The sequence below is a fragment of the Olea europaea genome, chromosome 1 (genome assembly GCF_002742605.1).
Source record: "Olea europaea var. sylvestris chromosome 1, O_europaea_v1, whole genome shotgun sequence".
Classification (NCBI taxonomy): Eukaryota; Viridiplantae; Streptophyta; class Magnoliopsida; order Lamiales; family Oleaceae; genus Olea; species Olea europaea.
In genome coordinates this window covers 5,680,775-5,698,369 of record NC_036237.1, presented here as the reverse complement: position 1 = coordinate 5,698,369, position 17,595 = coordinate 5,680,775, and the positions used below count along the sequence as shown (strand labels likewise).

The window sequence follows — 17,595 nt, the reverse complement described above, 5'->3', positions numbered from 1 at the left end:
TCCTTTAGCTGGCGGACCGATCACTAAAGCACCTCTATGGAATAGTCAAAGACATGCTTATCAAGGTGGGAAATTTTATTTTTCCAACGGACTTCGTCATCCTAGATGTAGAAGAGGCATATCAGATGCCAATAATACTTGAAAGGCTATTCTTGTTTACAAGCGAGCCTTGTTGGATTTTGATGTTGATAAAAGGGTTTTAAAGGTGGAGGATAAATAGTAGAGCTTTACCATAGAAAATCAAATTAAGCAACTCTTATACTTTGAGGATTGTCAGCGAGTGGATCATTGGAAGAGCTACAAAAGCAGGATAAATAAATGAGGAATTGTTGGTAGGGACAATAATGAAAACCTGATTGTGTGGAGAATCGGGGATGAACAAAAAAGTATAAAAAATGTAGGACTAGACATTCCTTTCAAGCTACCATGAAAAGCCTAAAAATAAACAGGAGTCGAGCTAAAAACTTTAAATAAGGGCTTATTGGGAGGCAACCCAACACTTCTATCCCTTGTATTTATTTTGTTTTTCAAATTTAGAATAGTTTAAGATAATTTATATTAGATTTTATTCAATTTTAGGGGCTCATCATCCACACATTGTCTCTCCTTATGTTTTTGATATGTTAGTTGGTTTATTAGATGTTTGAGTTAAGTAATATCTGTTCAAAGCATTTGACTTTAATGTTTTATCTCATCGCATTATGCAGGAACATGACATTGCAAAACACTTAAACAAACCATGACCAAGGAGATGACGAGAGCAATATGAAAGTTAGCCACAAGATTACATGCCATATCAGGGTGGTCTATTCATTTCTTTCCCCACCCCTTTAAGAAAACACGAGTTCTCTTTTATTTTTGTGTGTTCTTATTACTTTAAGATTCAAAAAAATTATTTTTCTGTGCTTGTGTGAGTTGGTTGGCTTGGCTGGCAATGATGAATATATTGAATTATGAATTAATATATTAATGATGAATATGTTGCGTAGTTAGGTTAATTTTTGCTTTTTCATGTAAAGTTGATATACATTGAACATATGAATTAAGTAAAGTATTTTGTAGAAATGAGTTGGTACACAATTGAATAGGTTAAAATAGTGGACCAGAGATGCTAAATCCAAAAGTACTATATTATACATCTTTAGACCAAATTTAGAATGATTTGGGAAAATTTCACTGTTGTAGGAAGATAATAGATGAGGATTCTATGTGTGAAATTAAAATTTTTGTAAAGATTGTCTAAAGTCAATATGATGAAATTGGCTGAAAGTCTTAAGTTAAAGGTTGATTTAATTGGATAGGTGTTTAATGAAGGACGCTGCACTAATTAAAGCATAAAAAAAAATTCATTTGATAATTTCATTTCGTTTCCTTTATAAACTGATTTATTAGGTTTGTAAGGGTATTAAAATATATTGCCCTAAAGTCAACCGACTTTTGAGTCATCGGCCTAAGGTCTGTTAAAGGGAGGAGAATGCGGCAAATAAAGAAAAACAAAGTTTTGAAAATAACAATCAAGAAAAAAATAGAAAAAAGTAGGTGCATGAAGCAGAAGACAAACCAAATGCCTTGATTAAGTCCCAAACGCTTATTTTGGAAAATATGATTTTTGATATGGGATTATTAACCTAGTTAGGTCCTAAAGATTAAAAGCAATCAAAATTAAAAGAGAAACCCTGTTTTATTGACATGTTAAACTGCAATTGGTGAAATTTAGCTAAATTACAGATGTGATGATAGTATAATAATCAACCTTAGATCACACACTTGAAAATAACAAAAATAACAAGTTTTGGGTTGTGCGAATGTCACGAGTGATGATGAGAACATATTTAATAATTAAGGGTCGAGACTGGAACAACTTATGAATTCATGATACTATGCTTAATTCTTCACACACACACATACATTGACGTTGCATTGGAAAAGTGGACTTTGATTTTTGTATTGTGATCTTGAAACTGTACTTAGATTTAATATTATGATTTCAATTCTGAGATAAAATTTTAGGTTAGCTTGTGTGTTTGTTTTAAGTTAGGTTATGGTTTTGTTTGATGACAAATAAATGTTCAAGTTTGATGTTTGTTAAGTGTATTTTATATACTTACTTAGGACTTTAAATGACGACATTTTGTAGTTATTTTGATGAAATATATCCTAATTTGTGTTATATCTTGTTTAATAGGTAAAACTCATGATTTGAAGAAAAATAAGAGAAAACAAGCGAAAAAATATAGAAAAATGGCGAAATTAATACTTTGGGGGACTAAAACACAATAATTTACAAGTTGTGTTAGATTGTAATATGGCGATTCAAGTATGTCAATAGTTAGTTGGAGTTGAAGAGAAGTCAACAGGATGGAAAATCATCGAAATAGATCAAAACACACATGTGAGAAAATTGAGGGACCAATTTTGTGTCCTAAAAATTTATATCATGCGTACGCATGGCCCTGCAGGCCTTGCGTACACAAAAGTCACAAAAGGCATTATCCGAGACCAAATTTTGTATATTATGCTTACGCATCAAATAAACCATACTTAAGTATGGTTCAATTCCAAGAAAACTTTGTATTTCCTTATTTTATTTTGGTAACTTTTGGAACCTTCTTAAACATAAAAATTCATAGATTCCGATGAATTTTGAAGGCGAAGAACAAGGCTAACACGCATGGAATCAAAGCACATTGCATAAAGATATTGAAAATTCTTCATCCAGATTCAATATTCACATCAAGAACATAGAAGATTCCTATTTTTCATTATTTCTTCTTTGTAAGTAATGATTTTCCAATTGTTCTTGTATAATTTAATTCTAAACATATTAGACTAGTTTTGCAATTGTGTTGGATTATTAAGGAACCCTATTATCGTTTATTTCAATTTAAAATTTTAATTTAGATATTTCTTGATTTATTTTGCATTCCCATTGAATATTTAATTGTTTGGGCATCAATTAAATAGTTAGTTATTTGTTGTAGTGTATGAATACCCAAAAGAAGTTTAGAACGTGATAAAATCAACATATGTGAAATATGTATTAGAAATAATATCTCTAGCATGTGCAATCATGTAGATAGCTTAAACTAAATGCATGATTTTCATATGCATTTGGATTAGAAATAAAAATCAGGTAGTGCTGATCATAGGTTGGTATATCTTGGAAAGAACATTTAACATATTAGCGTTATCGGTGGTCGAAAATACATGAAATTAACTAGATTGTTAATTGATAATTGAAATAGATGAAAATAGGGGGAATCACGAATTCAATGCAAGCATTTACATTCGATAAAACCAAATTTTTTTTTGCTTTATTAGTATATATTAGAAGTAGTATAAACAACTATAAAATCTCTCTTTTACTCTCACCACTTACTTGAACTTAATAATAATTGTTGAACTATATTTTAAACCTTATTTCTCGTGAAAACAATAATCTAAAAACTCACTATCTCCACTACTTGTACAACGATCATGTACACTTGTGAGTTCCAACGTAACATATGCTCAATGGTTCGCTATCTTACATCATAAATAGTGAACAAAAACATTTCTCTTTGACATTTAAATAGTAATTAAAAAAATTGACGTGTATAAATTATATTTAAATAACTAACCTTTTTACGTGTATAAAATTCGGCATAATTACGACAGATCACGTCTCTAAATATTCTTCACCTCCACCATTTAAATGGAGCAAAAACAATTGTTTAAAACCATGAGAAAATTTGAAAAAGTTGCTAGCCAATTGCATAAGTTCCTCAGGTTTTCTGCTAGATAATTTTATATCCACCATCAATTCTCTACCAGAGTATTATCCATTGAGCATTTTTAGGCCACGTTATCTTCTAATTGCTGGGGAAAAAACTAAGGGCAGGCTCAAAGTTTGTAGAAATATAGTTAGGAAAAGAAATAAGTCTCGTACTTTATTTATGCTTTGGCGTATGATGGAACATAAAAAGATTTATCAACTTATCGTGCCTTGAAAAATAATTATTTTTTTATATGAAAATGAAATTAATAATAGGAATCCAATAATATCGAATAGTAGTTTACATAACAATTAAAACTATAATCTACAATATATTAAAAGTGGAGATGGTGGAGAAACTTTTAAATACCAAATTTATCCCTACATATTTAACTATATGCCCATTATACCGTTATAATTGGAATACCAATTTAATTAGTATTTATCATTTTCCACCAACGAATCAATTTTTATTTTTCATCAACAAAATCCTTATTAATCTTCATGATTTATATTAAAATTCATGCAATGAGTTTTTATTTTTCATCAACAGAGCAATTTTTAATCTCCATGCTTTACATTGTAGTTCATTCATTAAGTTATTATTGAATTGATGTTATAAATATTTTAAAGGTTGCATTAATAAATTAATGAGGACATTCAATGAATAGAAAAGAAATTACACACGGAAATTTAATGACTAACATTCAATTGATTTTTCTCTTTACAATTTTTAATTTTCATCAACAAAGCTCTTATTACCAATTTAATTAATATTTATCATTTGATTTATAATTAATATAAGTGGTGAAATATTTAATTAATATTTATCATTTGGGTAGGAATTAATATAAGGAGAGAAACTGACATTCAATTATTAAAAATAAAAAATTAAATCAACGAAAATTTAATGACTTATCATTCAATTGAGTATTTTGTTCTTACAATTTTTATTTTCCATCAACAAAGCAATTTTTTATTTTTCATTAACAAAACCCTTATTAATATTCATGATTTACATTATAATTCATCTATTGAGCTTTTATTTTTTATCAACAAAGCCCTTATTGATCATCATGATTTACATTAAAATCCATTCATTAGATTATTATTTAATTGAGGTTACAAAATTGAATGTTGCATTAATAAATTAATGAAGTAGCAAATGTGCTAAATGTTGCTTTAATATATGAATTGAGTCATTACATTTTAGTTTATTCAACATTTCACATTATATACATAATTTTAAAATGGTATTAGTAATTCAAATATAGTACATATATCATTAATCGATACATAAGACGTGCAACGCATGTTCTTACTACTAGTATTAATTGAAGGATGAGTCGAAAATTATACGAAATCAGTGAAGGTATATTGGACATATAGCTAAATATAAGGGTAAAGTCGGTATTCAAAAGTTTATTCTCAATCCTTTCGTTCAAAAAAATTTTAAGGGTAAGTTTATTGTTTGTAAAAATTATGCAAAAATAGAGTTGAAAAAAGAGTTTAATATCATATTTTTATTTATGCTTTATGTTACGCCCCTATCTGAACCGCTTCGGAACGCCCACCACCATATATTCAGATCTGATAGAGACCCGTCCGAAGTGTTTTCGAAGTGATATCACCAATGTCCACAACCTGGTAGCACACTGCGAAATACAGGCGATCCCTACTATTGACCTGATCGAAGCACCTCACCCCCGAGGCCGAGGCCAAGTGGACCCCTGTTAGAAGATTCGTCGCCAATTTCAGAAAGAGATTTGTGTCAAGATCCTCCCTACACCTAAGATTTAAATTGATTTGACGTCTCTATGATGTTAGTTGATGTGATTTATCAACTTTATGTCAATTCAACTCAGAGGAAACAAGCTGTCTGTCCACTCTACAGACGCGACTGATTGACGTCTATGAGCGAACGCCTCTTACCGTCAGATGTATACACGTGTCACACATCCAACTGCTCTTCCCACCTATAAATACCCAAAATTTTGCAAGAAGCAAAGATAATGAAATTCTTACTACACAGCACTCCATATCAAGCTTATATATTTTCTCCTCCCCCTTATCATTATTTTGTACAACCCCTGAGTACTGTTCCGACCACCCAAACTTGACTTGACCATCGGAGTGTATACGGCCGCCACCACCCCTGTTGGTCCCGGCCGTGTGCATCTGACCGTTCGCTGATTGTGCACAGAGAAGAATACGTGGAGTAGCTCTCGATTGGCCACGTGAAATGTCCAATTTTCGAGGTCAACATCTTGAATATATTATGGAAGATAAAAAATTTTATCAACTTATTGTGCCTTGAAAATGATCGTTTCTCCACATGAAAGGGAAATGAAATTAATAATAGTAATTCAATTATACCCGTTAGTAATTTATATAACTATTAAAATTATAATACTAATTGAAGAATGAATGGAGAATTATACAAAATCGGTGAAGATATATTGGACAAATAACTAAATATATCAGAGTAAAATAGGTATTCAAAAGTTTTTTCTCAATCCCTCCTTTTTAAATATGCAAAATTTAATTAATTTTTATTTAAATCTATTTTAGAGGGTGTTTGCCTGTTTGCTTGGGATTAAAATTAGCTTTTTAATAGAAAGTTGAGAGACCCATGAAAAATGTAGTTAATATTGATTGTTTGATTTTGATTTAAATTTCTCCCAAACAATCTCTTAATGTGGCCACTCAAATTGATTTTAATCCACCTAACTCATATACCATTTCAAACAACATCAACCGGTTAAACACACACATTGAAAAAAATCACGCATAATTATTATCATAATAGAAAGGAAAACGATATTAAAAAAAAGAAGAAGAAAGAATAACACACAGTAATCATTATAAAAATTTTAAAAAATTATATGAAAGCGAAAACAAATTTTTTCTTTATTTGAGTTTGATGCATATTCTAAATTTTTTAATTTGGGTTAGTGATTTTTTCTTATATTTTCTATGTATATAACTTTTCCTCATTAAGTTAATAAATTTTATTTTTTTATTCTATGTGTATGTTCTAGGGTGCGTGATTAGTTGCATATTTTGTGTGCTAGCAGAAACTAAAAAAGAAAAAATAAATAAATAGGTTTCTGCTTTCATATAATCTTTTTAAAGTTTTGTACTAATTTTCATGTTGTGTGTTTTTTTATTTTTGTTTATGAATTTCATCATTTTTATGTACTAATAATCAGGTGATTTGACTAAAATGTTATATGAAGTTAGACGATCATAATGAATTAAAAATAATTTGGACGGTTACGATGACCTTAAGTATAAAGTAAAATGGTGATGATGAATCAAAAGAAATTTGAATGATCATGGTGATAGTAAGTTCCAGCTTCGTCCTCATTAAAATTATAATTCATTTTTTTCTTTCTTTTTTATTAACCACACATTCTCCAATATTTAATAAAAGGATTAATCTGTGTTGACAGAAGAAAAATGATAAAGAGGTTGACAGATGTGTTTGCGACAGTAAATCAGTAAATGAAAAAGTTGACTATATTTTAAACTGTTCAATGATAGGATGTCATATGATATTATGTTAAGGATTACACCAACCATTACGTCATTGCAGCGTGATTGCTAATAAAATAATATAAACTTAAAAATTCCAAAAAATTATTATTTCAAAATATATTATTCTCAAGTTCTCATTATAATGGGCCAAAACAGGATTAGGTAAAAAAGCTATGCCCTTGTTTGAGCCCTATTTTTGCAAGAGAATGTATTATAAAATAATGATTTTTTGAAAAATGTGTGATTAAAAAATAAAAAGAAATTTCGATTTATGTGCAAAATCACTTTATAAAAGAATGTATGGTTGAAAATGAGTTTTTGAAAAAATAGGAACTAAACATAGGCATATTGTCATGGGTGTTTGGTGATGATTAAAATAAGATTTTTAGTTAGATTTTGATAGAAATTGACAAAATATGTGATTGAAAAATTGTGAAATACATAAATATATGGTTAAAACTAATTTTTTATTTAAATAATAGGTTTTAATTAGTACCGGGGCAACCCGATTTTTATCCAAATCGAACGGGTGCTAAAAGTAACTCTATGAACTTGCCCAAACTCCCGATTGGAATCTTCGCAAATCTCACACTCACCTTTTGGTATCCTCTGCCCACAGAAACCCTAATTCTTTCACACGAACAGAATATCTAATTCATAGGGTTTAACTTTGATTAGTTTTTTTTTTTTTTTGGTTCGTGTTGGATTAGGGTTTTGAAAAAAGACAGAGAGACAGAGATGGCAGGGAAGGAGCAAGACAACCGTATATTTGTGGGAGGTTTATCGCGGGACATCACTGAACGTGAGCTGGAAGATGCTTTTAGTCGTTTCGGCAAAATTATCGACTCCCAGGTTCGAATTTCTTGTGTTACCCTCGAAATCATCCCTCGATTTCCTTAGAAAATTATCCGCATGTGAATTTGTTCAATACATTTTTGCCGGGCAAACATAGTGGAATTGAGTTCTCTGAATGAGTTATAATTAATTTGTCCGATTTCGAAGTTTTTCCACTGGTTAATCCTCTGTTGAACTATTATACTTGTTTGACAATAGAAGCTCAATGGTCATTCCGTTGAATTTATTGGTGTTGAACTTCTATTGGTAGAGTTAAAGTCAATTTGAGTTGTTTATGACGTGAGAATGAAGGAAAGTATTGATATAGTAAGTCACTTCTTAAATCTTCTTAAGGAGACGAAGTGTGTTTTGAAAGAAACTTGCGTTTTCAATCAAACGGGTGGGAGAGTCAAAGATAAATTTTTGATGAAAGGACATATGGGAGAAGTCTGAGAAAATTCTATCTAATGGGCATTAAATTTATATAGACTTTTGTTATCAGAGAAAGATGTTTACTGATATGGATGAATATCTTGGAATATGTGGTTCATACAAGTCACTGAAGGCCGAAGGGGTTCTTTGTTCTGGTTCTGTTCATTAATTTTGGTGGGTATTGGGCTTAGTAGATTAATGAAATGAAAATGTTGAATTTATCTATACCTTTTCACAGCAATAAAACACTGAAAATATGCTGCAGTATGTCTTGATTATTTTATGTTTCCATTTGATTATGCTATAATGCGAAATATGAGTATAGTATTGTAAGTTTTAATCTTGTGCTGCAAAATTTATGAAGAATTTGTGAATTGATTTTTTATTGTTCTTATTTTCTTCTTCATCATCATATTAACCTCATTTGTTCTTTTATGTTGGTTATGATGCATTTTTTCTATTGCCTGGACGCGGGATCATAAGATGAGTCGTTGAACGGATTAAGCGGATCTGTGTAGTAAGATGATTGGTAAAGGCGGAGAAAGAATTGCCTTCAGTGAACTCAGGCTCTAGCTTAATTAAAGAATTCTTGTTGTGCTCAACTAATGGTTGTTCATGATAGTATAAGGGAAAGCAGTTGTACTTTTGAGAGTGGAAGACAGGGTCGAACTATTGTTGTCATACTTACTCTTGCTAGCACATGTCCAATCAGTTTGATTGATGATATCTGTAGCCTGGCATGATAATTCCTTGTGCAACCTTCTTACATGAGAGAGAGTGGTCATCTTGCATACAAATTCTGGGGTCCCATGTCCTGCGTCGACTAAGAATATTTCTTCGGTTGGTCCCATCTGCAGTTACATCAAACTTCCTTGTTGGTTATCGAACTCTTTCAAGTGATCTTACTTGTACAGAAACTGTTCCGAGTCTTTCAGTTTCATGGGGGGAGACAGTAGCTGAAGCTTCGATGTGGGATTTGCTATAATCTCTAAGATGCTTTAAGATTGGGTCTTTGGAGGAGCTTTTTATTTCATTGGAATGTGCCAAGTTGCTGAAGCACGTTGGTAGCTTGTGTTACTTGAATTCCATTTGGTTGGTTGTTTCTGATATAGTTTTATATAAACATTCATGTAAGTGTGTTATCCAGTTTAAGCTGGGATATGCTTGAGTCTTTTGCTGGTTAAGCATAGCTGTTGTTTGTTTGAAAGATTCTGTATTGATATGTTTCACTTATTCATTTTAGATTTGTGTCATTTGATACAAGCATGCCATGTTTTTTCTGTAGTTTTGAAAAAAAATTCTTCGCACAAGGTTGAACTCTTCGAGCAATCACAACATGCATCTCCCTTTATAGTGTCCTAGGATTTTTCTAAAAGTAACTTATTTTTTCTAATAACTTCTCAAAGTCTTCAAGGTTGGGTTATCATGATTTGTTGACTGGAACTATATCACTTTACTGGCAATAGCGGCATAAGGTGGCTACCACAGGGCTTCGTGAATTAGTTTCATTTTGAAGATTTTTGGTAAACATCTCCGTGTTCTCCATGCTTGATTCCATAGAGTTGAGATTTTATGTCTAAAGATGTAAGTGCAGCGGAGAACATTCTCTGCACTCGGATGCAACCACACTGTCTAGTTTGTAGTCAGTTTCTAAATGTTATCTATTACGTTGTTCAAAATTTAAATGTCTGATGTTTATGAAGTCTCTTCCAGCAGTTGCTTTGTCCTGAGCTGTGTATTAGCTCAGATATGTACATAGATTTAAAAGCAATGCCAGATGTGACCCACAGAATTTGTAATCAACTGTTTTGAGAATTCAGTTTTTGGAGGATCTTTTGTTCTAAACAAGATTAGATGATGCAGTTCAGTTTTGGCAGAAGCTGTCATTTGTGAATGTATATCCTCATACTTGATCTACAAATAGGTTCAGGGGTCATTTCCGGTTTAGTGCAAAAAGTCTTTTGGACAGGTGATCAAGCAGCGTTGAAGCAGAATTCTATTTTGACCGCACTTCACGCGTCACACTACACATGTTAGAAATCATTATGCCTAGTCCTCTTTATTGAGCTTTCTTTTGAACTCTTGTTGGGCTGGCAGTATGAAAGAAATGCACAAAAGAAATTCTTTGGTGCATATGCTTATCCTGTTTCGGTTGAAAACTAGATTTGAGGTATCCGTATGCTTCCAGTTGTGGAATTCTTTAGAAGAAAATCCCATATTCTTGACTTTTAGGATGATTCTGCTTGTTGCTTGTATATGAAGAAGTGGTCAATGTAAGTTAGCACCTTACTTCAAGACGTGCCTGTTGCTGCTGGTGATTATGTTTAACTTGCTTCCAGTTGAACAGTTTAAGTTGTACAAATAATCACTCTGGTTTGCACAGCCTGAAAACCAGTTGGAGTAGATTGTTGTAAGTTGATTATCTGGTTGAAGAATGGTGTTTTCTTGTCTAACATTCAATAAAATACTGGTGTCGGTAATGAGACCAAGCTGTTATGCTGTGTGCAATTATGCAAATCGAGTTATCATACTAATAGCTGGTGCCGCAAATTCATCGCTTTGGATACATGAAGACTTTTAATATGCAAGTTTGTCTTGGATAATCTTGGTGACTTTTTGTGGCTGCATGTTGGATCATGTAACATTTGATGTGTGTTTTCTGGTATCTACTGTTGCTCAAATATAGTGGTTTGCAGCACGATTCTTAAGTAATTTGAAAGAAGTACAAACATGGAACTCAGGTCAAGTGGCCACTGTTAGAACTTTTCCAGTAAGTTAGGAACCTATCTGTGTGGTTGTGTAATATGTTCAGTTCTGTGGAATTTGAGGCCTGAGTAAAATTTAAAATGTCTGATGATGGAAATCTGCAGGTGTTCAGAACTCTTCTGCTCATGTAAGAGTTCTTTGCCATTGAACATGTTATCTTCCTTATATTATTACTACATGGAACTTGTTCAACGATAATCAATCATGCTTTCAGCTTTTTCTGTTCTCAATTAAACCAATAGCCAAATGACTGAATTCATCCAGTCATTTTTTCCTTATTATCTTTTAGACTCATATTAGTTGCTTGTCTGCTGCATCCTACTCATGCAAGTCTTTTGAAATGTTGAATACTTAGCTTATTATTATAGAATTACATGTGGAGTACAGAGACTCAAATAAACTGTGGTTAGTGTAACTTATTGCAAATGTGGTGGTAGTTTTTTCTTTTTTTTTTACTATCCTACTTGTGCAACTTATCATTAGTCTTCTTGTCTACTTCTACTCCTATTCTTCTAGTATGACATTGTTATCGTTTCCTTAAGGGTTTCCTAAAAGGGTTTGGTTGTGTTGGGGTGTCTTGGTTGCTCACTTTGGTTTTAGCTATATTTTGGTACCTCTGGCTAGGAATTCGCAACTTATATGGTGTGCTGTGCTTGATGACATGCATGGGCATTGAACCGCTTAGCATGCACAGCAGTTTTTTGCTTCAACAGTTCTGAGTGCATTGTCATTAACATTGGTAAATTGGCATTTCTCATGAAATACCATGATTGGTGAGGCTAGATCACCTTCATTAGCCTGTCATCGTTTGATTTGAAATGGAGAAATGATGTTTACTCCTAAAGGTTGAATTTAGTAAGTTAATTTCATATCATTATTGAAGTTTTTCATTAGATATTTACAGCTATTTTTATGTAAAATATAAAATAAATTAGACAATTTGAAGTTTGGTTTGTGGCCCTTCCTAGATATTAATTGGTAGAAAGGTAAAAGCCATGCATGCATTGACACTTCTCATGGTATTCATTTCCTAGTAGCTTAAATTCTATAGACTCTGGATTTTGTATATGCTAGTCGCGTTTTCAAAATATTGAACTCATTTTGTTGCATGGGATATCATTAGTGGTTTTAAGGTTCTCAACTGTAATGTTCATGTAGATTATGCTGGAAAGAGACTCAGGCCGTCCTCGTGGATTTGGATTTTTGTCCTTTGCAGACCGCCGGGCAATGGAAGATGCGATAAGGGATATGCATGGTAGGGAGTTTGGTGACCGGGTCATCTCAGTGAACAAGGCCCAGCCTAAATCAGGAGATGAAGATCTGGAACATGGCTATGGAGGTTATTCTTCAGGGGGCAGGGGTAGGGGAAGGAGCAGTTATGGTGGAGATCGTTCATCAGGGCAGGACGATTGCTTCAAATGTGGTCGACCAGGTCATTGGGCCAGAGATTGTCCATCGGCAAGCGGTGGCAGAGGTGGTCGTCCATTCTCTCCTCCACTTTCTAGGTATGGTGGGGCTGTTAGTCGTGGGGATCGCTATAAAGTTGATCGTGACAGATATGTGGACAATAGATATGAGAGAGGTAGTTATGGTGATAACGATCGGTACGAAGATCGATATGTTAATGACAGGTATTTATAGATTAGATTGATATTATAGTAGACGTGATTTTCTCGTGGCACTTCCCCATTTACCTAAAAGGAAAAGATAATTTGCGGAGATGATTTAATAGTCAAAGAAGGGCATGGCTAAGCTAAAAAAAAGTGGTTCTATATTGAAGTTAATTTTACCAACTCATTTCCAACGTTGACTAGTAGAAGAATTACTCGATTTTAAGTCCTAGGCATTTATTTACTTATAAGCAAATTTACTTGATCTTAGATAAAAAACATGCTTAAAAACTTGAGTGATGATGTAATTCATTTATAAGCAGGCATCCTCCAGCTAGAGACCGATTTGTATTAGATCAGTATGATCGTTATCCCAATGGTAATGGCAAAAATAGAGGCGGCAGAGGTAGCAGCGACAGGTATGGAGGTGGAGGGCCTGCACCTTATGGAAGAAGAAACTATAGGGACAAAGCAGGTCCTTATGACCGCCCTAGGCAAGGACGACCTTCTTCCTTCGACCGGTACTAGGTATTTCTGCAGTTCTAGTGATCTTCAACAACTTTGACGTGTTTACATTTCGGCTTTATTTCTTGCACTTAATGAAGATTGGTAAATTCATTTTGGTCAATTTCAAATCTTTCTTATCAGTGAGTGTTGTACTAAAATAGAAGGTTGGTTGTTACCAATTGCAAATTTATATTTAGTTCTTGTTTGATTTTTATTTTTTTGAAAAATGCATGGTTAAAAAGTAGGGAAAAGATATGGATTTATTTTCAAAATTATTTTATTGGGAGAGTTGTGGTTGAAAATGAGTTTAAGGAAAAATGATTTTGAAAAAAAATAAAATTAGGGCTTAATATTTCTTTTCTGAAACTATTATTAAAAAAATTAAAATTATTTTGTATTTGACTCCAGTAATAACACCCCTTGAGGTCGTTGGAGTCGATCAATTAAGTTCTCCAGCCAATTAAAATTAAGAAAGGCCCATTTTCTTTTTCAATGCTTAAATTGATAAGAATAATTGTAAACCACCATGTGTGATGGTAAGGTACATAATTGGAAGAGACGAAAAAAATGGAATGTGTTGAAGCTCCGCCGCTTCTGAACATCAATCAGCCAGTGGTGGAGTCGGTACCACTGCCGTTGCGCCCCTAAGTACACCCTATCTGAGCAAGACATTTGATAACAAACCCAAAACTGAAATGGCCTTACAAAGAGATGGATTAGTTTTGTTAAGAGGTATTCGTGGGCGTTGAGAAGAATAATGTTATTCGTTTGACGTCCATCTTATATTAAACACGTGACATAATTTTATGGTGGATTTCAACATTTAAATTTGATATCCGCCAATGAACCATAGAACAAGTCATCGGTGCTTGGAATAAAATGAATACCTGTACTCATTAAACGTGCTTGAGCTTCATTTTATGGAAAAATAATTTTTAAAATAGTAATTTTTTGGTAAATGTGCGGCTAAAAATTTTGTTGAGAGAATATATGATTAAAAATGAGTTCATAAAAGATGGGACTCAAACTGAGGGTAAATCATTCATCCAGTAATGAAATATGTACAAACGGGAAATAATCCCAACCAAGTTTAAAAGTTCGGCTGATACTCGAAAGAATTACAAGCAGTTTCAACTTCGTACAAGAAAAAATACTTATTTTCGTTTTGAGACATGCTATATTGAGCGGCCGAATTACATTTTCTCGTTGAATGAAACCAAAGAGAGTGATTGAATATTGTTCTCCAAGAGAACCAATATGAATATTTAAAGTTTCAATTATACTATCACCTGAGGCTAATCTTCAGCGTTCTACACAGCTCGTGTAACATAAAAACTTATGTGTTGCCATAAAAAGTCGCATATTTTACCCCATTACAGGGCAGTAGCACTAGGATAGCAAAATGATCAAGAATTTAAAGATCGCTAAAATTTAGCCTATCATGGGAAACATTTTCAGTGACTTCAACTATCCAGTCAAAATCAAACTCTAATTCAACCGCACATTCAACACTACAGCTCAATATTATTAATATATTTCGTGATCCCGTGACCCCCACCACTCTTCATCATAAAAAGTCACTAATAATCGAGCCCAAATAGAGGCTTAAGCATATTGATATCCCCAATCTGCTTGTTAGCAATTCAAGAAATGGAAAGTGTAAAATTTAACGACACGTGAAACTTCAATCAGTACAAAATACAAGTGCATGGCCATACTCTGTTTTCCTTATTGAAATATATCGCTTCCTTCAAGAAATGCAGTTGAACTATATTTTCATCTTTCCTGGTTTTCAACAACGCCTGCTCAGGCTGTATGTTTCTGCAATCTCAGTAAAGACGACAAGATGTAGGTGTGCTTAAGCTTAAGGCCATTCACGAACATTTTTATCCTGTTAAGATGACAAAATTTAAAAACTCGTATGATAAATGCAGTTGAGGGTTGTGCAATGTCCACAAGTGTGCACAAAACCTGTTTTAGTCCATTCAAAGATGGCAAATTCTGAAAATTCACCTCAGTACTAATTTGCATCAAGAAACAAAGAAAAATGCACGAAAATGAAAAGATTGCAGCTTCAGTAATTGCATGTTATATACGAAACATGATTTTCTGTAGACGATTCAGACCCTAATAAGTGAGGATTATAGCAACTCTTCATCAAATTGATCATCGGTTTCAGCTTTACAAGGTATTACGTATTCGCGTTTAATTTCTCATATTAGCAGCAGAAAAAATATAGAAAAGGCAAGAAAAAGCAGGTAAGAAATTTATTTTCGCGGTTTAGAGCATGTTAGGCAAAGTTTAAAAGTAATTTAAACTTTCAAATTTTGTTCTGAAATACGGTTGATTTTCATTTAGTTAGAAAAATGATTTGTTTTGACAGTTGGGTTATTTTTGAAATTTGTAACCTACCAATTACAAACTTTTATCAGCATAAAATATATATTTTAGAATACTTCCAACTCGAAATTTTCAAGCTACCCATGTATGCACTTATTTAATTAATACATAACCATAAGCAATAAATAAGAGATGCTTGAGCATAAATAACAAGAGGGAAGGAAAGAGTGAACCATGGGAAAAAATTAATGCCAGCATAATACGATTTATGCAGAGGAGAAGCAATAGAATATCGTCGTGCATGACTTTTTTTCAAGGTGATTCAATCCTAATATAATCCCGGGTCATAGAAAAGAAAAGAAATATAACGAACATAAAGATGTTACCTGAGTCACTTATACCACGAGCCAGTCCTCACTTCCAAACAATGTCCCCTAAGAACTGAAGAGCAGGAACGCCCCTGATTTCTACATCAACGAGAGCTGCCTGGATCATTGTCAAGCTGGAGAGCTCTGGATCACTGTTGATCATGCTTATAGCACGCGTTTGATCCTGTAAAAAGCAGACAGCCAATAAAATTATGATAATAATAAATACTGGAAGTCTAGGTAGGTCTCAACTTCGTTGCTTGGATAAATACATGCCTATAAATTGTTCAATTACTTTTACTCAGAATAAGAGTATCTAAAAAATCCAACAGAAGTGCACTCCAAGTTCCCCACATTTGTGGTGGAGAGAGGAGTTAGTTTATCAAGGATCACAGCTACTTCCTACAGACACAAAATTAAAACTTTAACAACAAACATCACTCTATCCTCCCAAAGATTTAAAAAATGTTGGCAGATAAATGAGTTTTGCTCACAATCTCAGAGTCAAGGGAAAAAGGACGCAAAAACTGTAAAACAGTCAGAGCATGTTTGGGAAGTATTGCAAAACAGTTTAAATTATAATGTGATAGAAATGAGTAGTAAATAAGTAGGTATTACTTGTGGGTCTATTGAATGTGTGGATAAAAAGTGGCTTGAGTATTTACAAATAGTGTATAAACATGAGCCAAACATAGGCTTAATATATAGTGGATAACAATTATTTATACTCTTGTTAATAAGTTTTAAAACGAAAACCATTTTTGTTAGTCAAAATTGAAAATACTCGAAGCTGCATATCCAAAAGTGAGAGACTACATCCTCGTGAAAGTATGTCATTCTAGATCGGTTGGTAGGCCAAACCATTTGGAGCTTTTCATGCACTTTAAATATTTACAATGAGGACAGGTTATTGTCATTTTTATTCATTTTGTAGAGTGACTCAAGAAATACTTGACTAACGAAGAATTTTATTTAGCCTAGACAACATGCTTACAACATAAAAGAGGAATTTCCACTACTATTATTTACAAACAAGTATGCAACATTTAACGATCTGAATCAAATGCAGCTTCAGAATGACCACGGCCATAACTCATTTCCAGATTCCTTCATTGATACATGATAGTAGACTTCATTTTACTACTCCTGAATAGCTTTAAGAGCATGTTTGGCTACGCATAAAATTTTTACCAACATATGTAGTTATGTTTTGATATAGGTAATTTATATTATTGGTCAAAGTCAGAAATAAATAACTTCTATTTATATGATAAGAAAAAAGTAATGCATTCAAAAATGTTTGGAAAATAACTTCTACTTTATTTTGAAGCTTCGAAAATCATGCTCCTCACAAAAAAAAAAAGATGGTGGACTATTTTACCTTTCTCTTCATTGCACAGAACTTGCAGTCAGAGGCAGATGGAGGAAGAATTTGGTTGACTAC

At 32.9% G+C, this 17,595-nt stretch overlaps 2 protein-coding genes across 2 annotated transcripts in view; one reads left to right on the top strand and one right to left on the bottom strand.

The window, feature by feature from the left end:
• The first annotated feature begins 7,815 nt into the window (after nt 1-7,815).
• Nucleotides 7,816-13,639, top strand: LOC111381876 (glycine-rich RNA-binding protein RZ1C-like). The gene is made up of 4 exons (XM_023005757.1): nt 7,816-7,896; nt 8,005-8,146; nt 12,485-12,957; nt 13,260-13,639. Exons 1-4 carry the CDS (start codon nt 7,841-7,843, stop codon nt 13,462-13,464), a joined length of 876 nt encoding a protein of 291 aa, XP_022861525.1. The 5' UTR covers nt 7,816-7,840; the 3' UTR covers nt 13,465-13,639.
• Nucleotides 13,640-14,846: 1,207 nt separating this feature from the next.
• The window catches only part of LOC111403580 (ATPase ASNA1 homolog), a 6,718-nt gene continuing 3,969 nt past the window's right edge, over nt 14,847-17,595 (bottom strand). Inside the window, exons 6-8 of the mRNA XM_023032143.1 lie at nt 17,533-17,591; nt 16,170-16,335; nt 14,847-15,334 (exon numbers count right to left, since the gene is read on the bottom strand). Of these exons, the coding sequence (XP_022887911.1) occupies nt 16,198-16,335; nt 17,533-17,591 (197 nt within the window). The 3' untranslated portion in view covers nt 14,847-15,334; nt 16,170-16,197. The remainder of the gene's footprint in view (nt 15,335-16,169; nt 16,336-17,532; nt 17,592-17,595) is intronic.

Bases quoted from the DNA above. Each gene is read 5' to 3' on its own strand.
- LOC111381876 (XM_023005757.1), top strand. From the start codon at position 7,841: ATGAACTTGCCCAAACTCCCGATTGGAATCTTCGCAAATCTCACACTC. The intron at 7,897-8,004 runs GTATCCTCTGCC...GTGTTGGATTAG, and splicing joins AATCTCACACTCACCTTTTG to GGTTTTGAAAAAAGACAGAG. The intron at 8,147-12,484 runs GTTCGAATTTCT...ATGTTCATGTAG, and splicing joins GCAAAATTATCGACTCCCAG to ATTATGCTGGAAAGAGACTC.